The sequence below is a fragment of the Etheostoma spectabile genome, unplaced genomic scaffold, assembly GCF_008692095.1.
Source record: "Etheostoma spectabile isolate EspeVRDwgs_2016 unplaced genomic scaffold, UIUC_Espe_1.0 scaffold00569331, whole genome shotgun sequence".
Lineage (NCBI taxonomy): Eukaryota > Metazoa > Chordata > Actinopteri > Perciformes > Percidae > Etheostoma > Etheostoma spectabile.
Genome location: NW_022605066.1, coordinates 911,676 through 934,601, shown reverse-complemented (window position 1 = coordinate 934,601; position 22,926 = coordinate 911,676). Strand labels below are relative to the sequence as shown.

The 22,926-nt window shown below is 42.6% G+C and overlaps 1 protein-coding gene across 1 annotated transcript; it reads left to right on the top strand.

Moving 5' to 3' along the window:
• The first annotated feature begins 2,765 nt into the window (after positions 1-2,765).
• On the top strand, positions 2,766-3,600 carry LOC116684792 (proline-rich receptor-like protein kinase PERK2). The gene is made up of 2 exons (XM_032510211.1): positions 2,766-2,936; positions 3,022-3,600. The coding sequence occupies exons 1-2, from the start codon at positions 2,766-2,768 to the stop codon at positions 3,598-3,600; spliced, it is 750 nt and encodes a 249-aa protein (XP_032366102.1).
• Positions 3,601-22,926: the final 19,326 nt, after the last annotated feature.

Below are 22,926 nucleotides of genomic sequence, written 5' to 3'. Positions count from 1 at the left end.
AACACACACAAAGCAACCTAAAACACCACATAAAAAGGTAAAAGGTCTAAAATAGATGACTACAAAAAGAGTCAAAAAATGAATACGGAGACCCAAATGTACTACAAAGACATGCAAATTTACTAAACAGATGCAAAATGAGGACTGCAAAATGATTAAAAATAGATGAAAAATGACTAGAATGGGATGCGAAATGACTAAAAGTAGACTTTGAGACTTTGAGCTTGGTGTTCTGACAGGGCGGGGTGGGGGGTGGGGGTCTTACATGATGCGCTCAGGGGCCCATTGTTTCATCATTTGTCAATTCCTTTAGTGGATCATTCTACCAAACACATTTACCAAGTAATTAACCAAAACCAATTGGCACCCAGAAAACCTGTGGCCCCGGAGAGTCCGGGGCCTCTGGGGCCAATTTCCCACTTTGCCCAGTTAATGTCCAGGTAATCCAGTTAATCCCATCCTCAGGTTTACACTTTACAGTATGCACGCATGACATCAAACCAGCATTCACCCAAAACTCCACCACACTCTGTGAAATGATCTACAGTGGGATAAAACTGTCCTTTATTTGTATTCCTAACCAACATTTTGGCCACATTCAATCAGAAAGAACCTAAATAAATGGAGAAAATTTGATTAAATGCTGTAGTTTACAAGATTACTCAAATTTCTAGAGATAAATGGCCTTATACTCAAACTGCAGAGGAGCAAATCAAACACAAACCCAATCATTGCTATCCAAACTGCAGCATGTGGAGCAATGGGCAGCCTTGTATGTGAAAGGCCTTCCGGCCATCCTCAGTGATCTGCGGTGCTGATAAGAACGCAGAAGAGTTAGACACGCATCTTCACCGAAGGCCGTTTCAGTCCGATCTACTCGGTGTGCGGTGGTCTGTCCTGACAGCAATGCCGGAAAGAATCTCGTTTGGTCTAAATTACAACATGCTTCCTGTTGTTCCCTGACTTGTACAATCTGTTTGAAATTAGTAGAGCCCGACCGATAAAGGAGTTTTAAAGCCAATGCCAATATATATATTTGGTTGTTTAAAAAATCTGACATGCCGATATATCAGACGATATACTGTGTATTAAAAAAAAAATCCAGAAACGCGTAACAAAACATAAACAGACTTCTTTAACATGAGTTATTTGTAGTTATTTATGAGTTCTCGCTAAAATAATATGATAACAATTTGTTTTATTGTCACAAACAGAGGAACATCAAAATATATTAAAGTTCTGATAAACAGAATGTATAAAAAATACAAACTTAAGGTATTAAACTTAAAGTTAATAACAAAAAATAATCCGTGTTGCCAACAGGGACGTTGTAGAGTGCTCTCTGGGTGACAAACTATGCAAAACTATGGTTTATTTGTCATTGCAAATGCTTCTGATTTTTTATTTTATTTTTATCGGCCATTATAAATGCCGAAACCGATAAATCGGGACATGCCCAATATCGGCACGCCGATATATCGGTCGGGCTCTAGAAATTAGTCCCATCTATTTGGCACATTGACATAATGAAGTTATCAGCTGACTGGCCCTGGAAGCTTTCTGTGCCCGGGACTGCTGGTCCAGGAACGGGAGACGGAGGACATGTGTTGGAGCTGGGCTCCCAGCTGCTGATGTCGAGATAAACACTCTGCGACTCTGTGCGTCACTCTCTTGTCACGGTACTTTGAATACTATCAGCTCTCTTTTAAGCTTGCCCAAACACAGAGGGGCAGTTTGAGGAACCCTGGGGAGGGATCAGTCCAAGATAGGCCAGATCTATAGATACACGTCGCTCGGTCTGAGCCTCGGAGAATAAAAGGACAACATAGGAGGGGAAAGGAATAAACTCACCCACATCTCTAGCTCTCTCTCCCATGTCGCTTGCGTTCGGTCTTCATTTATGGAACTCTTTTGTTTCCCTGTGCCTCCTCTGCCTCTTCAACTCTTCATTCTTTATACGCCTCAAACACATTTATTTTGGCCTATTTTCATCACTGAACAATGGATTGGTTTTCAAATAATCAGTTCATTGTTTAACCTATGTACTGTATATAGTGAGAAGAACGGGGACATAATTTCCTGAAAGCTTTTGTAGATTCTGTCTTCTAAATATTGGAAAAAATATCCCCAAAACAATAACGTGTTGCCTTATTTCAAGTTTCCAGAGCCCAAGATGACATCTTCAAATTTATCGTTAGGCTCAACCAGCAATCCATAAAGCCCAAAGAGTACTTAATTTAGGATGATATAAAACAGATGTACCAAGTAACCGCACCTGGAAATATTTAGTATTTTGCTTGAAAAGTTACTTAAACTATTCACCCATTATCAAAATTGTTAATTTCCTGTTGAGCAATTAAAGGAGTAATGGTTACGGTAGTGGTAAGGGAAGTACTCAGATTGATACTTAAGTAAAAGTACCACAATGTATAAATACTTTCTTACAAGTAAATACAAGAAAAATGTTAATTAAGTGACTGTACAGAACCATAGCATGCCAAATATACTACGTGAAGAATGAATGAATGACAGGTACCCTGTCAGAATGTAACACTGTACTCAGTATTTTTCATGCACAAACAGGCAGAATTTTAATAATATTTAGCTGGTTGAGTCAATCAATCAATCAATCAATCAATCACTTTTATTTGTTACATGAAATTGTAGGAAGTACACTTCCAGTGATATGTAATCCCATCAGCTCTTTCAGCTGAAGCAGACTGTGTCCGTCCGATCTCCACACAGCGAAGGAGACACCCGGTTGAATGGATCCAGCCAAGTCTCGGCGAAAGGACACCCCAGCCCCCAGCATCCCAAAACCCGCTGTAGGCCACCACAGCCCCCGGTATTCCGAAACCCGCTGTAGGCCACCCCAGCCCCCGGCATCCCAAAACCCGCTGCAGGCCACCACAGCCCCCAGCGTCCCGAAACCCTCTGTAGGCCACTCTAGCCCCTAGCCCCTGGCATCCCGAAACCCGCTGTAGGACACCACAGCCCCCAGCATCCTGAAACCCGCTGTAGGACACCTCAGCCCCCGGCATCCTGAAACCCGCTGCAGGCCACCGAGCTAACCGTCCACCAAGCTCATTGTCCACCGTGCTCACCGTACGCCATGCCCACTGTCCACCATGCTCACCGTCCACCACGCCCACTGTCCACCATGCTCACCGTCCACCGAGCTCACCGTCCACCATGCTCACCGTCCACCATGCCCACCGTCCACCATGCTCACCGTCCACCATGCTCACCGTCCACCATGCTCACCGTCCACCATGCTCACCGTCCACCGAGCTCACTGTCCACCATGCTCACCGTCCACCATGCTCACCGTCCACCATGCTCACCGTCCACCATGCCCACTGTCCACCATGCTCACCGTCCACCATGCTCACCGTCCACCATGCTCACCGTCCACCATGCTCAGTGTCCACCGAGCTCACCGTCCACCAAGCTCACCGTCCACCAAGCTCACCGTCCACCATGCTCACCGTCCACCATGCCCACCGTCCACCATGCTCACCGTCCACCATGCTCACCGTCCACCATGCTCACCGTCCACCGAGCTCACCGTCCACACCTGCCAACGGGCCAGAGAAGTGACAGCTGGTTGTCCGTCTGACGTAGAGATGGAAGTATAAGTTGGAAGAATTTGCACTCTACTTGAGTCTTTTCTTTCATGAGAGAAATATTCTTCTTTTTACTCCACTACATTCATCTGACAGCTTTAGTTGCTAGTTACTTTAGTTACTAGTTACCTTAGTTACTCCACTACATTAATCTGACAGCTTTAGTTACCAGTTACTTTACACATTAAGATTCTGATCTGATGTTTTATTATAAAGTAACCTAGCAAAAATATAAAGGCAGATGATGAGACCATGAAACACACAGCTTCTTGGATCCTTAACTCTTTCTAACATGGAGAGTACATTTCCTGATGATACTCACATATTTCATTTCAGTAACATTTTCAATGCAGGACATAATACACTTTAACAGAGTATTTTTTACAGTGTGGTGGTACTACTTTTAATCAAAGCAATAGTGGTTTCTGTCTTCCCCATGAGGAAAAAGTAATGATAACAAAACTTTCAGCGCTTCCACATGACGCAAGCCTTCTGTGATCGAGTACAGAGGATCGCAGAGACGCCCCGAGACTGCAAAGCCACATGCCATTAACGTGCAACGTCAACCACATAAAGAACAACTTATGTTTGTAAAATTGACAATTCAATATATGTTGTATGGAGTTGACAGACTTACATATATACTTATATATTATTGGGTAGTTTCTAAAAATCTCATTTTATATATTGATCATACTATTTAATGGCATATGTAGATGCCCTATGAGTGTAGTGGAGTCAAGGGGCATTATTTACCTCTGAAATGTAAATGTAGCCTATCACAAAGTTGTACTTAAGTACAGTACTTCAATAAATGTATCCAGCTCCTTTCCAGCTCTTTTTTCTGTTTAATTTGGAGTATTGCAGTAAAACCTGGCTTCTGCCTTCATTCTGTGTATTTTTGTAGCTTGGCATGCCTGTTAGTGTCTACCTGAACTTCATCTGAGAGTTTTCAGACACCTGTCCAAATGGTGTTGCCTAAATGCTATGCAGATGTATGAGATCAAGGCCATTCTTTTTCGACAGGCCTTCCTCCCTCTGTTTTTATTATAGTCGGCCTGTGATATATTACGCAGTAACCTCGATGATTGGCCAGCTTGATGCTTCCTCTCAACTGAAAGACCTGACTGTTTTTTTCCCTTATGACCAAACTGTCTGGGAACCTCAGGCGTCGAGACAGACAAGGAAATTGGACTTAGACTCTCCGCTTCCCATTTCTCTCTGAAATCGGCATGTAGCAGTCTCCAGAGGATCCACTTGTCCTCTCTCAGATATGATCCAGTCGCCGCAACTGGCCCCGCCTCTGTTCCTGCTGCAGCCCCGGTCATACTGGCTACAGTTAAAAGCAAATTCATGGGGCGGGGGAGTGCGGGGCGGTTGGGGATTGAAATAATGGGTTCATGTGTGCCACATCTGAGTGCTTAAATTCCCCATTGGAAGTCTCATAAGGGAAAAGGTCAGAGGTTGGGGAGTTTCCCCACTGTTTCCTGCTTTTGTTGTGGTCTCTCGCTGCAGCTTTAGTGATTACGTTAAGGTGCTTTGATGTGCCATTGCGAATGACACGGTGAAGTGTGTGTGTGGGTGGGGGGGGGGTTGGGGGATCTTTCTCAGACAGGTGAGTGACGATGAAAGACAACAGCCATTGTGTTGTCAACAGTCTCAGACCTACTGTAAAAACACCTTTTGGTATCTAAGCACGTTACAAAGGGGAATTTGGAACTTTCACATTTGAAGTACAAAAAAACATCTCAAAGGCCCGTTGTGATTGATGGCTGAGAGGGATCAGCTGGCAGTGACTAAAGCAGTCCCTATTGGTATCTGATACATATCCACAAAGCAAACACAAGTCTGCTTGTGTGACAACTCCTATCATGTTTCCTAAGCCACATATGCAATGTTGAGTTTAACTAGGTATATGGGACAAAAACTGAGAACATAAGATCTTTTGGAAAGCACAGACATGCTATTCCCATGGATGTATAATAACAGCTGGATGCAGTGTTTGAGGCAGGGGCACGTTCATTGCTCAGTGGTGCGTGAAGCCCAAAAGTTCAACTGCCACCAGGTACAATATTCCACCGATTTCTGCACTGTTGGTTCATATAGCAGGAACACTGGAGACCTACGGCAGTTGAAAAGGCTTCTTGAATGGAGATTAAATGATTTGATCATGCGTTTCTTCTAGACTTTTAAAATGGAAGGATCAAATTCTGAAAAGGAAACAAGTCATTTTGCGGGGGTTGTGAGGCTAAAAAAAAACAATCCAATCTTTTTTTCAGTTATTGAGAAGAAGTCTTTTTGGGCCCCATGGCATCACGTGACACAAGCTAGTTGTATGTCAAATTGGCTTTAACGCCCAATGCACTTCCTTGGGCCTGACTATCCCTCTCAGTGCATGATGCCATAGTGTAGAGGCAGCTATTGGAACAGACTTAATCAAGTCTCCCACCACAACCATTATCCAGGGGAGTCCAGTGTTTCTATGTTGGGTAACACCGAGGACACCTGACGACCCTGTTCACCCACGCAGTGATGCCTTTGAACATTTAACAGTTTTAAAGGGTAATTACTATACTTTCTAACCTGGAGCTTATTTCCCCATGCATTGGTGTCTAAAGGCTGTGACACACCAAGCCGACAATCGTCCGTCGGACAGTCTGGTGAGGTCGGCGACTCGAGTGTGTTTGGTGTGTTCCGTGCCGCTGTCCGTCAGAAGTGCCGTCAGCCTTCATTTTGGCCGACCTGACATTCTCAGTTGGAAGGCGGGTGCTGCCCGCACTCAGACTCAAATGACCAATCTGATTGGTGGAGTGCTAACCTGGAAATGAGGAGTGATTAGAGTCCTTCAAAATCTGAGGAAAATTTAAACTGACCTTTGTTGATCTGAAATGAAGACAGATTCAGCAGTGGCATGGCGTTCGCCAAATCAACTGCCGGTTTTCACTTCATCCGTGTTCCGAGGCACTTTTTTGAACAACTCGTGGAGACTGGTCAGTCCAACTGGCTTTTCGACCAAGGGTCGGCCGTCTGGTTGGTGTGTCAGGGGCTTAATGGCGCTAACCCACTGCTAGTATCAGCTCTACTCGGCTTGGCTCCACTTTGTTTGTCCTCCTTTTTCTATTGCAGATTTAATACCGCCTCATGGTGGTCGTCCTAACGATCCCGCGGGAAACTGCTGTGACCTAACACGACACACACAACAATGTGTTTTTGATTCTTGGCACGTCGCTGTTTGCCAGGAGACACATTCAGTTATGATTCTCTCTGACCAATCAGCAGTCTGCCGGTTTTCACGTCAGCTTTCTGTATCGCCTTAGCTCGCTCAGAACCTCAACTAAGTTGGTACTTCATAAAGTACCTGTTAGCAGGTACCAGGGACCTGTTATCATAATGGAAAACCACAAAAGACGAGTGGAGGCGAGTCGAGCAGGTACCATGTAATGGAAAACGCCATATGTGACTTCTAAGTGATAACACTGTAAACATGAGCCAATGCAATGTAAACTTCCAGGGCAAATGTGCATCGTCTGTTCACGTCCACTAAAAGCCAGTAATCGGCTCAGATTAATACAGCGTTAGGGGCAGATTACTTTCACATGTAAATGGCAGAAAAAGGTCTTTCTCTGTTGGGATCTTAAAGTAAAACACTTAAAATAATAATCCAAGCCCAGTGGTCAAAACAGCTTGAAAATTACCAATGTTAACCTTTAACTAAACCCCGGCGTTACAGTTACCATTGCACACATAATTGACATTTAATTATTTACATAGATCCCAATCTTTTGGAAAAGTTAATTATCTGATGATTTCAAGCCGTGATCTTTCAGTCACATGCCTGCATCATTGGGATGAACTTGTCCTTCTGCATTAGACTAAATCCTCCCTGTATGTACCGTAGTATAGGTTTCAGCCTTGTGGAATTCAACCTGGCACATCAGTGAATGAAACTAAAGCTTTTCTCTCTCCCCAAAACACAGCCCTGTGTTACAACTACAAGTGTAATCACAGTAATCTGCCTGAATCCCATTATAGCACTACCAGAGTCTAGACAGCGTGATCTCTGCAGCGCTCTGAACTCTCTACTCATAAAGGACATTAGTGTATTTTATACCATTACATTTATCACACAGAAACACACACACACACACACACAATCATACATTACTGTAATCCAGCCCAGCATAACCTTGCATGATATTAGACAGAGGAAGAGAGGATTAGCGACCTTTCTATTAACCAACTCTGTTTTGTTTTTCAACTTTCACCCTCCATCTCCTATCAGTGTGTCCTCTGGTCTGTGTGTGATTGTGCTTAATAGCCTGCTCCATGAGGCGTGACATTTTCCAGATAAACTCGTGGATTAGAGAGCACAGGGACACTTTGTCCACTGTCCACATGAACATGTGTGTTCTCACTGATGGGGATGATGCTGCTGTCCTTAAATGGAGGGCATCAGCACTTTGACAATGAAAAATGTACGGCAAGTGGGAACACAGACAGTACGTGTCCTCAGAAAGCAGTTCAAATGTCTGATGTGAAACATTCAATCTATTTCAGCGCTAGGTTATGGACAGCTACTGGACATATTTGTGTGTTCACGGTCCACAGAGAAGGATTCTTAGAATTCAATTGTGGTGAAATGTACCGTAACTAAGTTAATTTACACAAATGCTGTACTTAAGTACAAACGTGAGGTACTTGGACTTTACTTGAGTCTTATCATGTCACTTTCTACTTCTACTCGGATACTTTTTCTATGGTAACACATAGCATGCAATAAGCTCCACCTCCACACCACTTTCCATACCTATAGTCTCATATTCATTATCCCCACTCCCTGAATCTTTATTGAGCTACGTTTGGTGTATGCTCGCAGTGAGTGATATCTGCACATACAGTACTCCTCATTCACATGATAATGTGTTCCACATGAGATGGCTGACTGAAAGCTAGATGATGGGCTCGGACATCTCTCCCCACGTGCACATGTTGGTATAGTGGTGCACTCAAGTACCACTTGATTTGAAGAGCTAAACAGGTTTGGAGGCCTGCCAAAGGGCAGCTCTGATTGCAGTGTTGACATTGGTTTTTCTCATCCTTCACCTGCTCTCTATTAGCTGTGTGCTGGGGATACTAGGGCAACGCTACATTGTTTCTTTACCTGAGACATTTTTTCGCCTGTGGCTAGTTCCAATGTTTTGGACGCTGAGACGATAGGTTGACGATTAGCATGAGAGCCGTCCTGGTGTCATCAGTGGTATGGAATACCAGCCTACGAAAAGATAAACACTGTAATTTGTCAAATTGAAATGTCTTTTTGTTGTTGCTGTGTGCACAACATTGATGGCTGCTGTATAAGAATGTGGCAGGCCACATAGGGAGGTGGTCGGGGTGATGGGTTAACACACGGGACTTTCAGGCTTCAGGCTTTCTGGGGAAAGCAAACGACTTTTACCCTGGAAATACGTGTTGTTTGGGAGTGTTTTAATACAAACCACCTAAAACAAACTAGTCTTTTCAATGCCTAAACTTAACTTTCGTTGCTAACTGTAATCTCTGCAGAAATAACTGTCAGTGTTTGCTTTGTGGACATGTATCAGCAGCTTGTGGTGCTCTGCACCTGGTGCACAGTTACAGATTCTCGGGTAACTGAACCACCAACTACCGCTGACCTGATGGAGCACCATGGAGACCACTGTAGCCGGTGTCCCAGAGCCCTGTAGCATGAGGTGACCAGATTTCTCAGACAAAATCCGGGGACATTTTTAGCTCAGAAGCGTATTTACCTCCAAAACAAGTTATGTTTTTACTTTTGTAAAACTTAAAACGGGGACACTAGACCTAGAGCTGTTCTCATTAGGGGCTGAGCCCCCCCCCCCAAGGTCTGATCCTAGACCCACCCCTGCTGCTACTTCCTACTCCACTCCACTACACCTCAGAGGGGAATGTTTCAAGATAGACTGTCCTAATATTTCAAGATGATAAAATCTTAATATTTCAAGATAGAAAGTCCTAATAGTCCTAAGATTTCAAGATAGAAAGTCTCAATATTTCATAATGTTGTAATGTTTACTGAACTACTGACAGCTTTTGCTTTATTGCTCAAGGCTTGTTTCTGCAACAGCTCCTTGAGAATCAGATACAATAAAAACTATTGAGGACATATTTTCCTTTGACATTGATGCAGTATTAAACGAGATCGCTCCAGTCGGCAGAAATAAGCTACAATGTAAGTTAATAGGATAATTGTCCAGCTTGTATTTACGTTCATAAAAGTAATTGTTTAGCTGCTAACAGACTCAGATTAATATTCTAAGTGTCTGACAACATTATGGAAAGGATTTCAAAAGGAGGTCGACCTTTTTGTTAAAGATTAAGATCCTTTTTTAAAACATAAAAGTCTGCGAAATTGCGTTCGCTAAACCCACCAGACTCCATGTAAATAATCAGTGATTTTAGCATCGTAAAACACGGCTTTCTTAAACATCTCTGAGCCCCGCTGGCTCTGGCTGCCTGGAGCCTGCGTGTGTAGGGTGTGCGACCATCGACTACGTTTTGTCAGTATTTTCTTTCTTTCATTCCAATTTCAGGTCTGTCAGTCACAGTGGAAACCGGGGACATTTCCGGGGACAGATCCAGCCGGGGACAGGTCGCCAAAATCGGGGACTGTCCCCGGAAACCGGGGACGTCTGGTCACCCTACTGTTGCAGCTAAACACCTCTACCAACTGCTGCCGATACGACGAGCTGTCGCTCTGTAGCCCGGAGGTCTGCAGTCGCTGTCACGTGACCGGCCGACAGTCTGCAACGTTTCGTACCATATCAAGCAAACCCGTTCATGAGAATGTGTTGGGAACACCCACTTTTACTTTTACTCTAGTTATTTAAAAAGATGTTAAGTGACTTCCCATTAAGAATACAATTTCTTTCATTTTCAGAGAGCCAAAAATAACTGATAAATTTCAACGTGTATGCCAACTAATATGACACAAAGGTTAGTCTTTTACATTGCAATGGTTTTTGTGTGGGATTGTTATCAGAATCAGAATGTACAGAAACCCTACCTTCTTCATTTTATTATGAGAAATTTGTTAAAGCACCATATGGAGTTGAAATTGTACACGTTTTTTTTTTTTTATTGTTTTTTTTTTGCTGGGCAGGACAAGTTACCTAAAGAAGAAGATTTTTATCCAGTAGCGGTACGTTCTGTGTCTTTGTTCCAGTCGTGTGAGAGGCCAGAAAGGTCCCTGTTGTGAAACTGTGGCCATCTTACATCTCCTTCAATGTGATTAGTAGGCGTTCTGTAGTATCAATAACATGTGGATTATAAAAAGGCATTGTTCTGTGTTTTGGTCATGATGCAAGACATATTTCACATCTCAATAAACAGCAATTCCTCAGAGAGAGGTGTCATAGTATTGTATGTTACCCCCCTGAGGACATGCAGGTATAGGCTTACACACACGCACAAATGCGTACACACATTTATTGTATGCACACACTGTATGCATGGGCACACACGCTCTCAGAGGTTGGGATTATTGTGGTTTAAAAGGTTTTTTTTATTTTAAATCTGTCTAACATGCATCAATAGGACAATAGCGTGTAATGGAAACCCTTCAGATGGTCAGCTGAGAGGTTCTAAAGGGTTGGTTCACATAAATTACAAAAAATAGATATGATCCCTTGATTTGAAAAGCTACATGTTTTTCCAGGAACAGTGTACCAGTAACTGGAAAACAGGTGTTGAACCTACTTTGTACTGATGAAATAGTTCCCAGGAAAACAGTTGACAACATGTTTGTTCACATCTCATTCAGTCATCTATGTATTTACTCATGCATCCATCTTCATCATGTCTCTTCTACTCTTCTGGTTGCTTACAGGTAGTAATTGCCGACCTTACACCAAACTTTTTTTTAAGCGATTCCACTGTCGCAGACGAATTTTCCAATATCTGAATAAAATCATGAGAGTTTTTAGAGTTGGGGGGCTCCCACTGTCTCAATCGTTTGGTGTAAGATTGTCATAAAACCCGGTCCGAGTCAGTGTTTCTCCCATCTGGACGTTGTTTGATATTTAAGTTTTCATGTTGTTTCATGTGTTGTTCATGGTTGCTATGGCGCTGCACTACACTTAACGCTAAAGACGGAAAGTTGCAAATTTTCAACCGTTCTGAAGCGTGTCATCCACCGGAGAATTACCACAGACCTCCGGCTACTGGAGACATTCATCTGCATGTACGGCAGAACAGAAAATATGCAGACTTTCCCTTAAGTTACCAGCTAACGCTAGCGGTAGCTAGCTAGCTTGGTTACATTTTTTAAAATCAAACTGGTTGTAGTCTTGCAATGTGTGACCCTGCAAGATCCCTGGTCTTCTCATATTCTGACAGTCTTTAACGTTAGATGTTAGAGGATTGTCTTTATAAGTGAGATGGTGTCACACTTTAAAGTGCCCATGTTAGGAAACATGGGGTGTTATTTTGTGTCTCTGGTGGTTCCACATGGATACAAACAAAATAACCAAGACCAGGTGGCTAACCGTGGCATGCTAGCTCGTTCTCAATGGCTAAACACTGCTCCAACAGCCACTAGTTGACCAGAATCTCCAAAAGAACTACTTCGTGTCCCTGTTCTACTTCCTGTCCCTGTTCTACTTCCTGTCCCTGTTGTGCAGGTATTCCACAAGTGGCCCTGGTCTAGAAGAAGTCTCCCAGCTAATCCTGCCTTGGACTGACCAAAGCTGGAGAAAGAGTTATCTAGCTGATGGGATCTTACCGAGCTACTGAGCATGTGCAGCTCCCAACAAAGATAGGATAGAAGGGAGATGTCTCACTCTGGAGCTAAAACAAGTGAGATGTCTCACTCTGGAGATAAAACAAGTGAGATGTCTCACTCTGGAGCTAAAACTAGTGAGATATCTCACTCTGGAGCTAAAACAAGTGAGATGTCTCACTCTGGAGATAAAACAAGTGAGATGTCTCACTCTGGAGCTAAAACTAGTGAGATATCTCACTCTGGAGATAAATCAAGTGAGATGTCTCACTCTGGAGATAAAACGAGTGAGATGTCTCACTCTGGAGCTAAAACTAGTGAGATGTCTCAATCTGGAGATAAAACAAGGGAGATGTCTCACTTTGGAGCTAAAACAAGTGAGATGTCTCAATCTGGAGATAAAACAAGGGAGATGTCTCACTCTGGAGCTAAAACAAGTGAGATGTCTCACTCTGGAGCTAAAACTAGTGAGATGTCTCAATCTGGAGATAAAACAAGGGAGATGTCTCACTCTGGAGCTAAAACAAGTGAGATGTTTAACTCTGGAGCTAAAACAGAGACCTAAACACACAGTGAAAACAGGATCTGCAACAATGTGCAGTACAACAAAAATATGTAAACCTATTCTGGTACAACCTCAAAATACAATTATGAACCTAAAAATTAACCTAATATGGGCGCTTTAATCTATTTAAGGTAATTCAAAGTCTTCAAGTGTAGGGTAGACATTACTAACATCCTCCCTGATATGACTTTCCATAAAGTTGAAGACTCTAAAAAGACTTTGAAATGATTAAAGTCTGACACCATCTCCCATCTAAAGACAATCTGTCACAGACCAGATGATTTTACCACCTAGACTTGAAACTTGATGATGATATCAAACACGTATGTTTTTGTCGAAATGGCGAGACTGTAAAAAGACTGACTTAGGGAAGGTCGGATTGAGTTTTTATTATCACCTTACACCGATTAAGAGGTTTTTTGTTCCCAGGTTGGAAAATATGTCTGCTACAGTGGAAAAGCCATCTGGTCTGAATTTGGCATGAGGACTTTTCTCTATTTGTTGTAACTACTGCTGTGGCACTAAATATAAGTCACTGTTATGATACTCTGGCTTTCTCAAGTGTATTTGATTCAATGTGTTTGTATGGGTAAGTGCTCATACATCCTTCAGGGAACACAAATTATCACCCCCCCACACACTCCTGTCCTTCCCTGGAGATCCAGAGTTCTCGCCAGAGCACAATTACAATTAGCTCAGCAAGTTACTCTGGCATCAAGTACTGCTGCTCATTAAGAATGCCCTTGTAGCCGAGCTGCACCAATCACATCGGTGTATCTGATATAGGGGGGGCCAGAGGCGAGCTGCACCAATCAAATCGGTGTATCTGATATAGGCGGGGACAGAGGCGAGCTGCACCAATCACATCGGTGTATCTGATTTAGGCGGGGCCAGAGGCGAGTTGCACCAATCACATCGGTGTATCTGATATAGGCGGGGACAGAGGCGAGAAGCACCAATCAAATCGGTGTATCTGATATAGGCGGGGACAGAGGCGAGCTGCACCAATCACATCAGTGTATCGGATATTGGCGGGGCCAGAGGCGAGTTGCACCAATCACAACGATGTATCTGATATAGGGGGGGCCAGAGGCGAGCTGAACAGATGACGACAGTTTAATCTACCAGTTAGCTTCTGGAAACGTCACCCCGTGTGTTGTTGTGATTGGTCCTAGTGTTATCCAATTGCGTGCAGTAAGATTTCAAATGCACGACCTTCGTTACTTGATGCCAGACCCTTAATCTTTCAAAGTCTTTTGATTTCCAGGCTACTCCCGTCCAACATTCAGACATGTTCCACAAAATAAAAGGGTGAGTCAAATATTAAGACCTACCTCTTTTCTCTTGCGTTTAAGGCTGTGGCTTCTGTCAAGTCCTCTCTTTTTAACCCCCTCAAACTGCTTTTTAATAAACTGATGATTTTATTCCTTTTCTCCCAACTTCCTATTTCTTGACTTGACTTTGGTATATTGTGTTGGTTGTTTTGTTTTGTATTATTATTGTTAATTATTTCTTTAATTGTTGTCCGTCTGGATTGAGGCAGATCTTAAATCATGTGCCCCAATTGGAAAGCACTTTGGGTCAACCTCCAGTGTTTCAAACGTGCTTGATCAATAGAGATGACTTGAGTTGACATTATTGGGGGTACAGGCTGGTTATTGTTCCACAACTGCAACGTCTCTGGCCTCCTAAGTGATCGGAACACCCAAAGATTGGGATGCTGCTTTAGTTAAAAAACAAAAACTGAACCGTGTGAAAATCCTTTTCATACTGATAGGCATGCACCCTAAAATCATCATGGACAGCAGGGCTGTAGGACCGGGACTAGCTAGGGCTTTGTCTTGCAATTTTCCATTATTGCAATTCTAGAAGTATTGCGATTCAATGTGATTAGGTATTGCAATTTTCTTTTCCTTTTTTGTAAAGATTATGTTTTTGGGGATTGCCAGGCCTTTTTTAGGAAAGAGAGGGGATAACATGCAGCAAAGGGCCGCAGGTTGAAGCCCAGCCTGCGACCGCTGCGGGAAGGACTGAGCCTCTGTGTATGTGCACTCGACCAGGTGACCTGCCCAGGTGCTCTTTTTTCCTTTTATAACAAAAAAACAAAGCTGAATAATATTTTTCTAGAGAAAATACATCCTGAGACAATTGATTTCCAAAAAAAAAAGAAATGCACAATCCATTTATTTCATTTGTAAAGAAGTATATAACATGGATTTTCTGGATTTCCTTTTTCCAGCTGCTAAGCTGCTAAACTGGAATGGGCGATGCGGTTTGAATGAAAAAAGCAAAACAAGAAAAAATAACAATTCTAGGGAAAAGAATCAATTTTAAAAGCAGATGAAAATAAAAAATCACAATACATGAATCGATTTTTGTTCCATCCCTCATACACAGTATATCCTCTGGGATGTTGTGTTTGTTTTCGACCAGTGGGACAGGTTCATTAACAGGTGCTGCGTACCCCGTGTTACCTAGCCTTAGCTGATTGCTTGTTATGCCTGAGTGCGTATGGCTGAAGGCGCGCGCTGGTGTCAGTGGGAATGCCCTCTTAATGGGGGCAGCAATCAGCTAGCCGTCGCCTCCCCAGCCAAGGAAAACACGCTAGCAACATGCAGCATGTCAGAGGCTCATTATCGAGCCGAGCAGCGGCTATAACGGGAACAGTAAATCACTGTGCTCCCCTAGAGCGCTGAGTGGAGGGAGTCCTGCTAAATGCACTGGTCATCATTCTAAATACACCACTGGCTCTGTGTGTGTATGTGTGTGTGTGTGTGTTCAATAGCGGTGGAAGCAGAGGTCTGTTTTCTATGTTTGTGTGTGTGAGAGAGCATGCTCACCATGGTGGGAGCGGATTTATGTTTTCTGTGTGTGTGTGTGTGTGTGTGTGTGTGTGTGTGTGTGCGTGAGAGAGAGAGAGAGAGAGAGAGAGAGAGTATGCTCAACAGTGGTGGGAGCGGAGGTCTGTTTTCTTACTGTTTCTATGTAGAAAGGCTGCGGGGTTGAATGACTATTAATGTGAAATAGTGATACAAGTAAAAGTGTGTGTGCATACTGTATGAGTCTGACATGTGTTTGTGAATGCTTCGCTCAGGGGAAGCAGTACACTTCCATTTAAGGCAGTTCAGGAGGTAATTGTGTAATGAATATTCCAAACCAGAAGATGAAACATTTCCTTACACCGGATTCTAAAATAACACTGGCAATGAAGGATACAAGCATCTCATTGGTGCAAATTACCTCATTTAGTTAGGGGAATAGTTCCCAAATGTCAGACTATCCCCTTTAAGCCTGACTAACCAGAATTGTAGACAAATTATTATTTATTATTTAGTCCTTAAAGGCCTGTTGCAATATGATGCTTAAAAATGTCTGTTTTTTTCACATCTATTAATACTGAAAAACTTTAGGGGAGACATGACAGGCAAAAACGTAATTTTTCAATTTTGAGTTTTTGGACTATTTTGCTTCCATAACTTGTCTTCTTTCAGACTATTGGGTAAAACTACACATTGAGGCGTCTATTTTGCAACAATTTGTCTCTGCGGGTATATACTGTATTTCTTCTAAATTCAGCAAGGTTAGCATTAGATAAAGCCTTGTTTGGACATTTAAACATAAGAATTTCAGAAAACATTGTCTTAGTAATCAACTGGGGATGTTTCATGGGGATATCGATTAGTTCAACTATTTCCCCTATTCACCTGTAGGGTCTCACACTTTGTTGTTGTGATGCACACAACAACAAAAAAACGTGGAATGATAACAAATCACAGTGCTTAATGTTTGGTAGCGATATAAATGTATGGTTCATGAGATCAGGCTGCTCTGCTTAACACCTGATACTAAGGAAGAATGACATTAAATCTCAGTTTCACTAAAGCTCTTAATGTGCTACCATCTTGCAAAAGGCTTGTTTAATCATTCCAATCTGGCTACCTTCATTTCATTCATTATACAGGAAAGTTAAAAGTAACATTACGTTACAATATAATGTAAATGTATAATATAAAAACTGGTTTCCAGCAGGTTCCTGTTCTGCAGAAACATAAAACATTGAACGTGGGTACAGCACGTCGAGACAGAGACATTTGTACAGGACATGGATGTGGACTAGACAGTACAATACAATGCAGTATCTGCACAAGAGGACAGCAACATTTGTACAGGACATCAGCTGGGCTAGACAAGGCCCCAGAGGTGGGTAGTAACAAGTTACATTTACTTGAGTAAGTTTTTGAAAAAATTGTACTTCTAGGAGTAGTTTTAAATCACTATAGTTTTACTTGTAATTGAGTAGATTAGTGAAGAAGAAACTGTACTCTTACTCCGCTACATTCGGCTACAATGAGCTCGTTACTTTTCTTTTTACCTCTTTGGTATTCTACGCGTCATTGTTTTTACCCCAGCGTACGTCTCATTTTAATGTTTTAGTTTGACAGAGAGAGAGAGAGTCTTCCGCTGAAGGCTCTACCACGTGACTGTGTTCCACCAATCAAACGGCGTTGAGCAGTCACGTGACCGTACTCGATCTCAGCGGCGGGACCATAGACTGTATATATCTATGGGCGGGACGTGTTAGCCCCCCCGGCCTCATATTGAAAGCATGGTTACCTTTTAGGAAAAGTGCGAAACAGCAGCTACATTATGCGGCGTTTAGTGTTGACCAAAACAAACGGACATGTGAGCGTTCAACAACTCAACATCTAACCTGAGGAGACGTAGCGGTAGTTGTAGTTGTAGTTTTTGCTGTGGAGAGGTGGATCTTTGTCTTTTAGGTTACATACAGTATGTTTTGCACATCCATCCAAATTTGATGTGACAAGTCTCTCACTTAAGCTATTTTCTAATTAATAAATTAATTTTAATTTATTTTATTGATTGGATGAACAATAATTTGCCTAAATATGATTATTTTGTATTTTTTGTCTGTCTGATTGATGCTTGTGTTAAGAAATAACGTTGCTGACGTTACTCAACAGTTACTCACTACTTGAGTAGTTTTTTCATCGAGTACCTTTTTACTCTTACTCAAGTAATTATTTGGATGACTACTTTTACTTTTACTTGAGTCATATTATTCTGAAGTAACAGTACTTTTACTTGAGTACAATTTTTGGCTACTCTACCCACCTCTGCAAGGCTCGGACAAATACATGAGCACATTAATGTGTGCTAGTGTGTTTGTTAAGAAGGAGCTGCCTGGATGCCTTTTTGAAATTTGTGATAGATGATGGTGTTATGATGTGTTGTGGAATGTCATTCCAAATGTTGGTGTATGTATTGAAAAAGGATTTTTGACCATTTTTACACGACTAACTCTGAGTTATGATGGAGTAAGAACATAATAAATAAAAGCCATCTTCCACACAAATCTTGTGATAAAATCCTAATTTAACTTGGGGCAAATAAAGAGCCCTACCAAAGATAAAAAACATAACAGCGTTGTGTGCATAATCTCATCCATCTGACTCGGCTCCATTCATACAAGGCGTCACCGGCGGAAACACATTGTGCACAGTCTGAACCAGAAAGCGTGAACACATCAATTCTTCAGACATTAGCTCTTTGATTAACTATTCCAATTAGATAGCCATCAGCAGGGCTGGGGCCTTGATACAAACCAAATGGGATGGCAGACACACAGAGTCAATTGTGTCATTGTAAGGCTGATAATGGCCGCCTTCTTACACACATTAAATGCAAGTCAGGGGGGGCCTCCAGGCCTCTGGTGGCCTGTTTTTGCATGAAGCAAAATGCCTCCCATTCAATAAGGCATAAGCAGCACCGTTAAACATTTATGGAAGTTGTTTAAACGGCCGTTAACTGCAGATTAAGTGAGATCTGCGCTCCTGGTGTCGAAGAATCTGCCGTTCAGTCCCTGCACGCATGCACACACACGCACGCACGCACGCACACACGCACGCACACACACACACACACACACACACACACACACACACACACACACACAAACAAATGCAAGCATGAAATTAAGCGCACACACTCACAAACATGAAAATACAAGACAGCATGTACACACACACGAGCCATGGCACGTACATAATCACACACAAGGACGTCTGTAAAACAAGCTGCTATGTGTGTGCATGGACACAGAAACACACCCACACACAAACACACACATACACACTTAGATCATTCATAACCCTGCTTTCCTCTTGGGCATTACTGCAGGATTTTGGGCCATGTGTAACCAAAGATTTGAATTGGAATGGTCCCCTGATGGATCCTAAATGTATCTAATAGGTGTGAACATATTTAGTATTAGGCTGATATTGAAGGCTTAGCGATGCTTTACCCTCATAGACAAAAGTATTATTTTGTTATCATGTTATTCCAACCAGAAATAATAAATTCCATTCTTCAGAGAAAGACACAATGATACAAGAGGCTCACAACCTCCAAAACAACCGTAACCGTTTGGTGCTCACGGTTATCTTTTCATGGTTACATTGAACTGTAAAAACTACTAAACTCAACTGTCCTTTGACCGGTCGCCATGGGACCGGCAGGTGGTCAAAAGTTTGTAGGATATAATACAAATTGTTGTGCATAAATTTATTAAAATGCGTTGCATTGAGAATATCTTTATTGAAGACATACCCTCAAGATTATGGAATGACTGTTTGCCCTTCCCCAGTCTGTATCCTTGACGTTTCACTTCTAAGATTGGTCCGTTGCCAACAGAAATTTCTCCGGATTTCACTCATTTAGGCCGGATATCCGTTGCCTTGGGCTTTCTTTGGTTGGCGTTCTAACCTTTGGTGGATTTCTGAGGACTATGGTTACCTGGTCCTCAGATCTCTGCAGGGTAAATCCAGACAGCTAGCTAGACTATCTGTCCAATCTGAGGACTATGGTTACCTGGTCCTCAGATCTCTGCAGGGTAAATCCAGACAGCTAGCTAGACTATCTGTCCAATCTGAGGACTATGGTTACCTGGTCCTCAGATCTCTGCAGGGTAAATCCAGACAGCTAGCTAGACTATCTGTCCAATCTGAGGACTATGGTTACCTGGTCCTCAGGTCACTGCAGGGTAAATACAGACAGCTAGCTAGACTATCTGTCCAATCAGAGTTTTCCACACATGTTCCACTAAATCTGTATACGGGATGTTTTTTACCAATAGTCTGAAAGAAGATATGCTCTAGAAGCAAAATAGCCCCAAAACTTCTCCCCTTAAGTAACATTTTCAATGCAGTACTTTTACTTGTAGCGGAGTAGTTTTACAGTGTGGTATTAGTACTTTTACTCAAGTAAAGGATCTGAAGACTTCTTTCACCACAGCTAGTGTTCAGCCCAGTCAGAAACGTGATGTGAGGATGAAGTGTTGTGCCTGCAGCTTGCTCCGTCTAATATGGAGTCAGCCCCCACCCGCCACTCTGTAATCAGCAGTGGAGGCAGGTTGGGAGATGGACTGTACGTGCAGAGGAAACACCATGAGGTCATGAGGATGGGGGCGGGAGCGGGGGGGGGGACAACTGTCAGGGATTTCTTAATGAGGCGAGGAAGTTTTGACTGCGCTGATGAGTTGCGTGGCCTGTAGAAAGAACTGGGTGTGGTGTGATCTAGACTCAAGGCAGGAAAAAACAACATGGGTCGGTGCAATGTATCGTTCTGACTATTAAGTAGTCAGTTGATATTAGTTGTAGAAAAACTTGGTTATTAGCTGGGGACACGTTATTTTTGTACCTCAAATATTAGCGTCACATTGGCAGCACAATCCAGAAAGACTTGTTCAAAGTCAAAACAATTCATGCAACTTCTTAACTCGTACCAAGAACTTTTTACAGTGTAGCTCTAATTCCAAATTTATCACTTTTAATCTTAGATTTTGATCTAATCTTTTCTGTCTAATCTTTTCGATCTAATTTTTTCTTGGATTATTACCCCTGTCTCCCGGGTCGATGTCATCTTTTTTTCCCCTGCGTTGACCTTAGAATGCTGTCGTGGCAGAAGCAACAAGCGTTTGCCATCAACAAGCTGACAAGAAACTCAGAGCAGATACAATTTTGGATCTTTCTGGAGTGGCTTACTGGTCTGGCACATATTAGATCTACCAAGGGGTATGTGGCCCATAAACTAAAATGAGTTTTACATGCCTGCTTTAAATGAATCATCTCAAATGTGTCAATGAAAAGCGATTTTGTGATTGCGATGTGTTTCATTCCTATCCTCTAAGCCAGTGATTTAGATATGGTAATAAGCCTGCTCACACAGTTGAATTGGCAGCGCACACAGTTGGCTCGTTGTTGTTTTGGTGTTTTGCGTGGGCTGGGGCCGCGGTGGCTGCCGAGGCGCTGGTTTGGACAGCTGGCCCGTCTGATCCCTGTAGTCTGCTCTTAAATCGGTTTTAGCAGCAGCACTAATAAAGCTGATTATCTGTGTGGCTCAAGGCCCCACTAACCCGATGACACTCCTGGCAGCTGGTGGGACTCGGAAGCCATCCACACTGCAAAAAAAAAGAAGCACATTCATTTATTTCATATTTCACATGTCTTCTCAAACTAAGCAGGGAAATAATACAACACCGGCTCACCCAGGTAGTATTTCACATTAGAAAGAAACATTGCACCGTCTCAGTGGAAAAATACGTAAAAAGCTTGACAATTTTGGCCTTTTTTGGAGTGTAACACCGCCTCCTGCTTCATTCACTCTTCTTGATTGACAACTAAGTCTCGTCTCCTCACCTCCTGTTACCCCCCCTTTGGTTTTCCCTCTCTCTCCATCCTCCCTCCCTCCCTCCCTCGCTCTTCATTTCTCCCCCCCCTCGTGTACAGTCGTCAATCTCTGGGCAGCTGCTGCTAAACCTTCTCTGCTGCTTTGCCCCCACCGAACCCCATCCCCCCCCCCCCCCCCCCCCCCGTCGGTTGCCTGTTCCCACTTTACCCACTCAACACATTTTGTATTCAATGTGCAAATTTAGACACAAGTTGTGTGCTGCATCAATGTGTTTTGGCATGTACATTACTGGTAATCTCTTCATTTTCACGCTAATAACTCCTTTATGTGTAATCCCATTGTTGAACATGTGGGGACACGGGAGGGGGGTGTGCCTTAATTGTTTAATTGTTTAATGTGTGCTAAATGACTCACACAGGCTGTGTGCGTTATAGGGCACTGAGAGTCAGGCATCGGATTTTTTCCCTCTGCACCCAGAGAAAGCACACACACACACACACACACACACACACACACACACACACACACACACACACACACACACACACAGATTACAGTGTTTTAATATTCATATTGATTAGTGTGTGATGTTCTGTTGGGAGGACAGCAGGGGACAGGCTGCGGGCAGTGGGGTTATTTCAGTCAAACCTGAGTCATATAATACTTGAAAGCAATATTCACACAGAACATTTACAAACAACTCCATTACTGTGATAATCCAGATTATGGTATAGTTAGATTAAGGCTTTTACATGATTTGCAGTATTCCCAACAATAGTTCAGTTAATATCCGGAGGGACGCATTGAGATAAAAAATTAAATTGAAATAGGAAAATTCTGTTTCACAGAACACCTTCAAGTTGAAATCCTTAAGAGTTTAACCTAGGGGTGTTAAAATCTACAATTCAGTTTTACTTTTAATAACATAAAAGTAACATAACATAACTCACATTGTCACAATGGTGACTTCAGAAAAGCAGGAGGATTTCCCAATTCGGTTGTTTCTCTCAGTCCAACAGAGGCCATGGTGTCTTGAAAGGTGCAGCTATCATTACCCTGTGTTTTTACCTGCACGCTAACAGCGGTAAGCTAATGTTACCTTGTGTCTTTAGCAACATGCTACCAGTAAGCCAACATTACCCTGTGTTTTTAGCTGCATGCTACCATTGGTAAGCTAATTTTACCCTGTGTCTTTAGCTACGTGTTACTAGCTGTTAAACTAATGTTACACTGTGTCTTTAGCTACATGCTAC

What these genes read in the sequence shown, in the direction of transcription:
- LOC116684792 (XM_032510211.1), top strand. Translation starts at nt 2,766, where the DNA reads ATGGATCCAGCCAAGTCTCGGCGAAAGGACACCCCAGCCCCCAGCATC. An exon ending in CCAGCGTCCCGAAACCCTCT is followed by an intron (nt 2,937 to 3,021) that starts GTAGGCCACTCT and finishes AACCCGCTGTAG; the next exon opens with GACACCTCAGCCCCCGGCAT.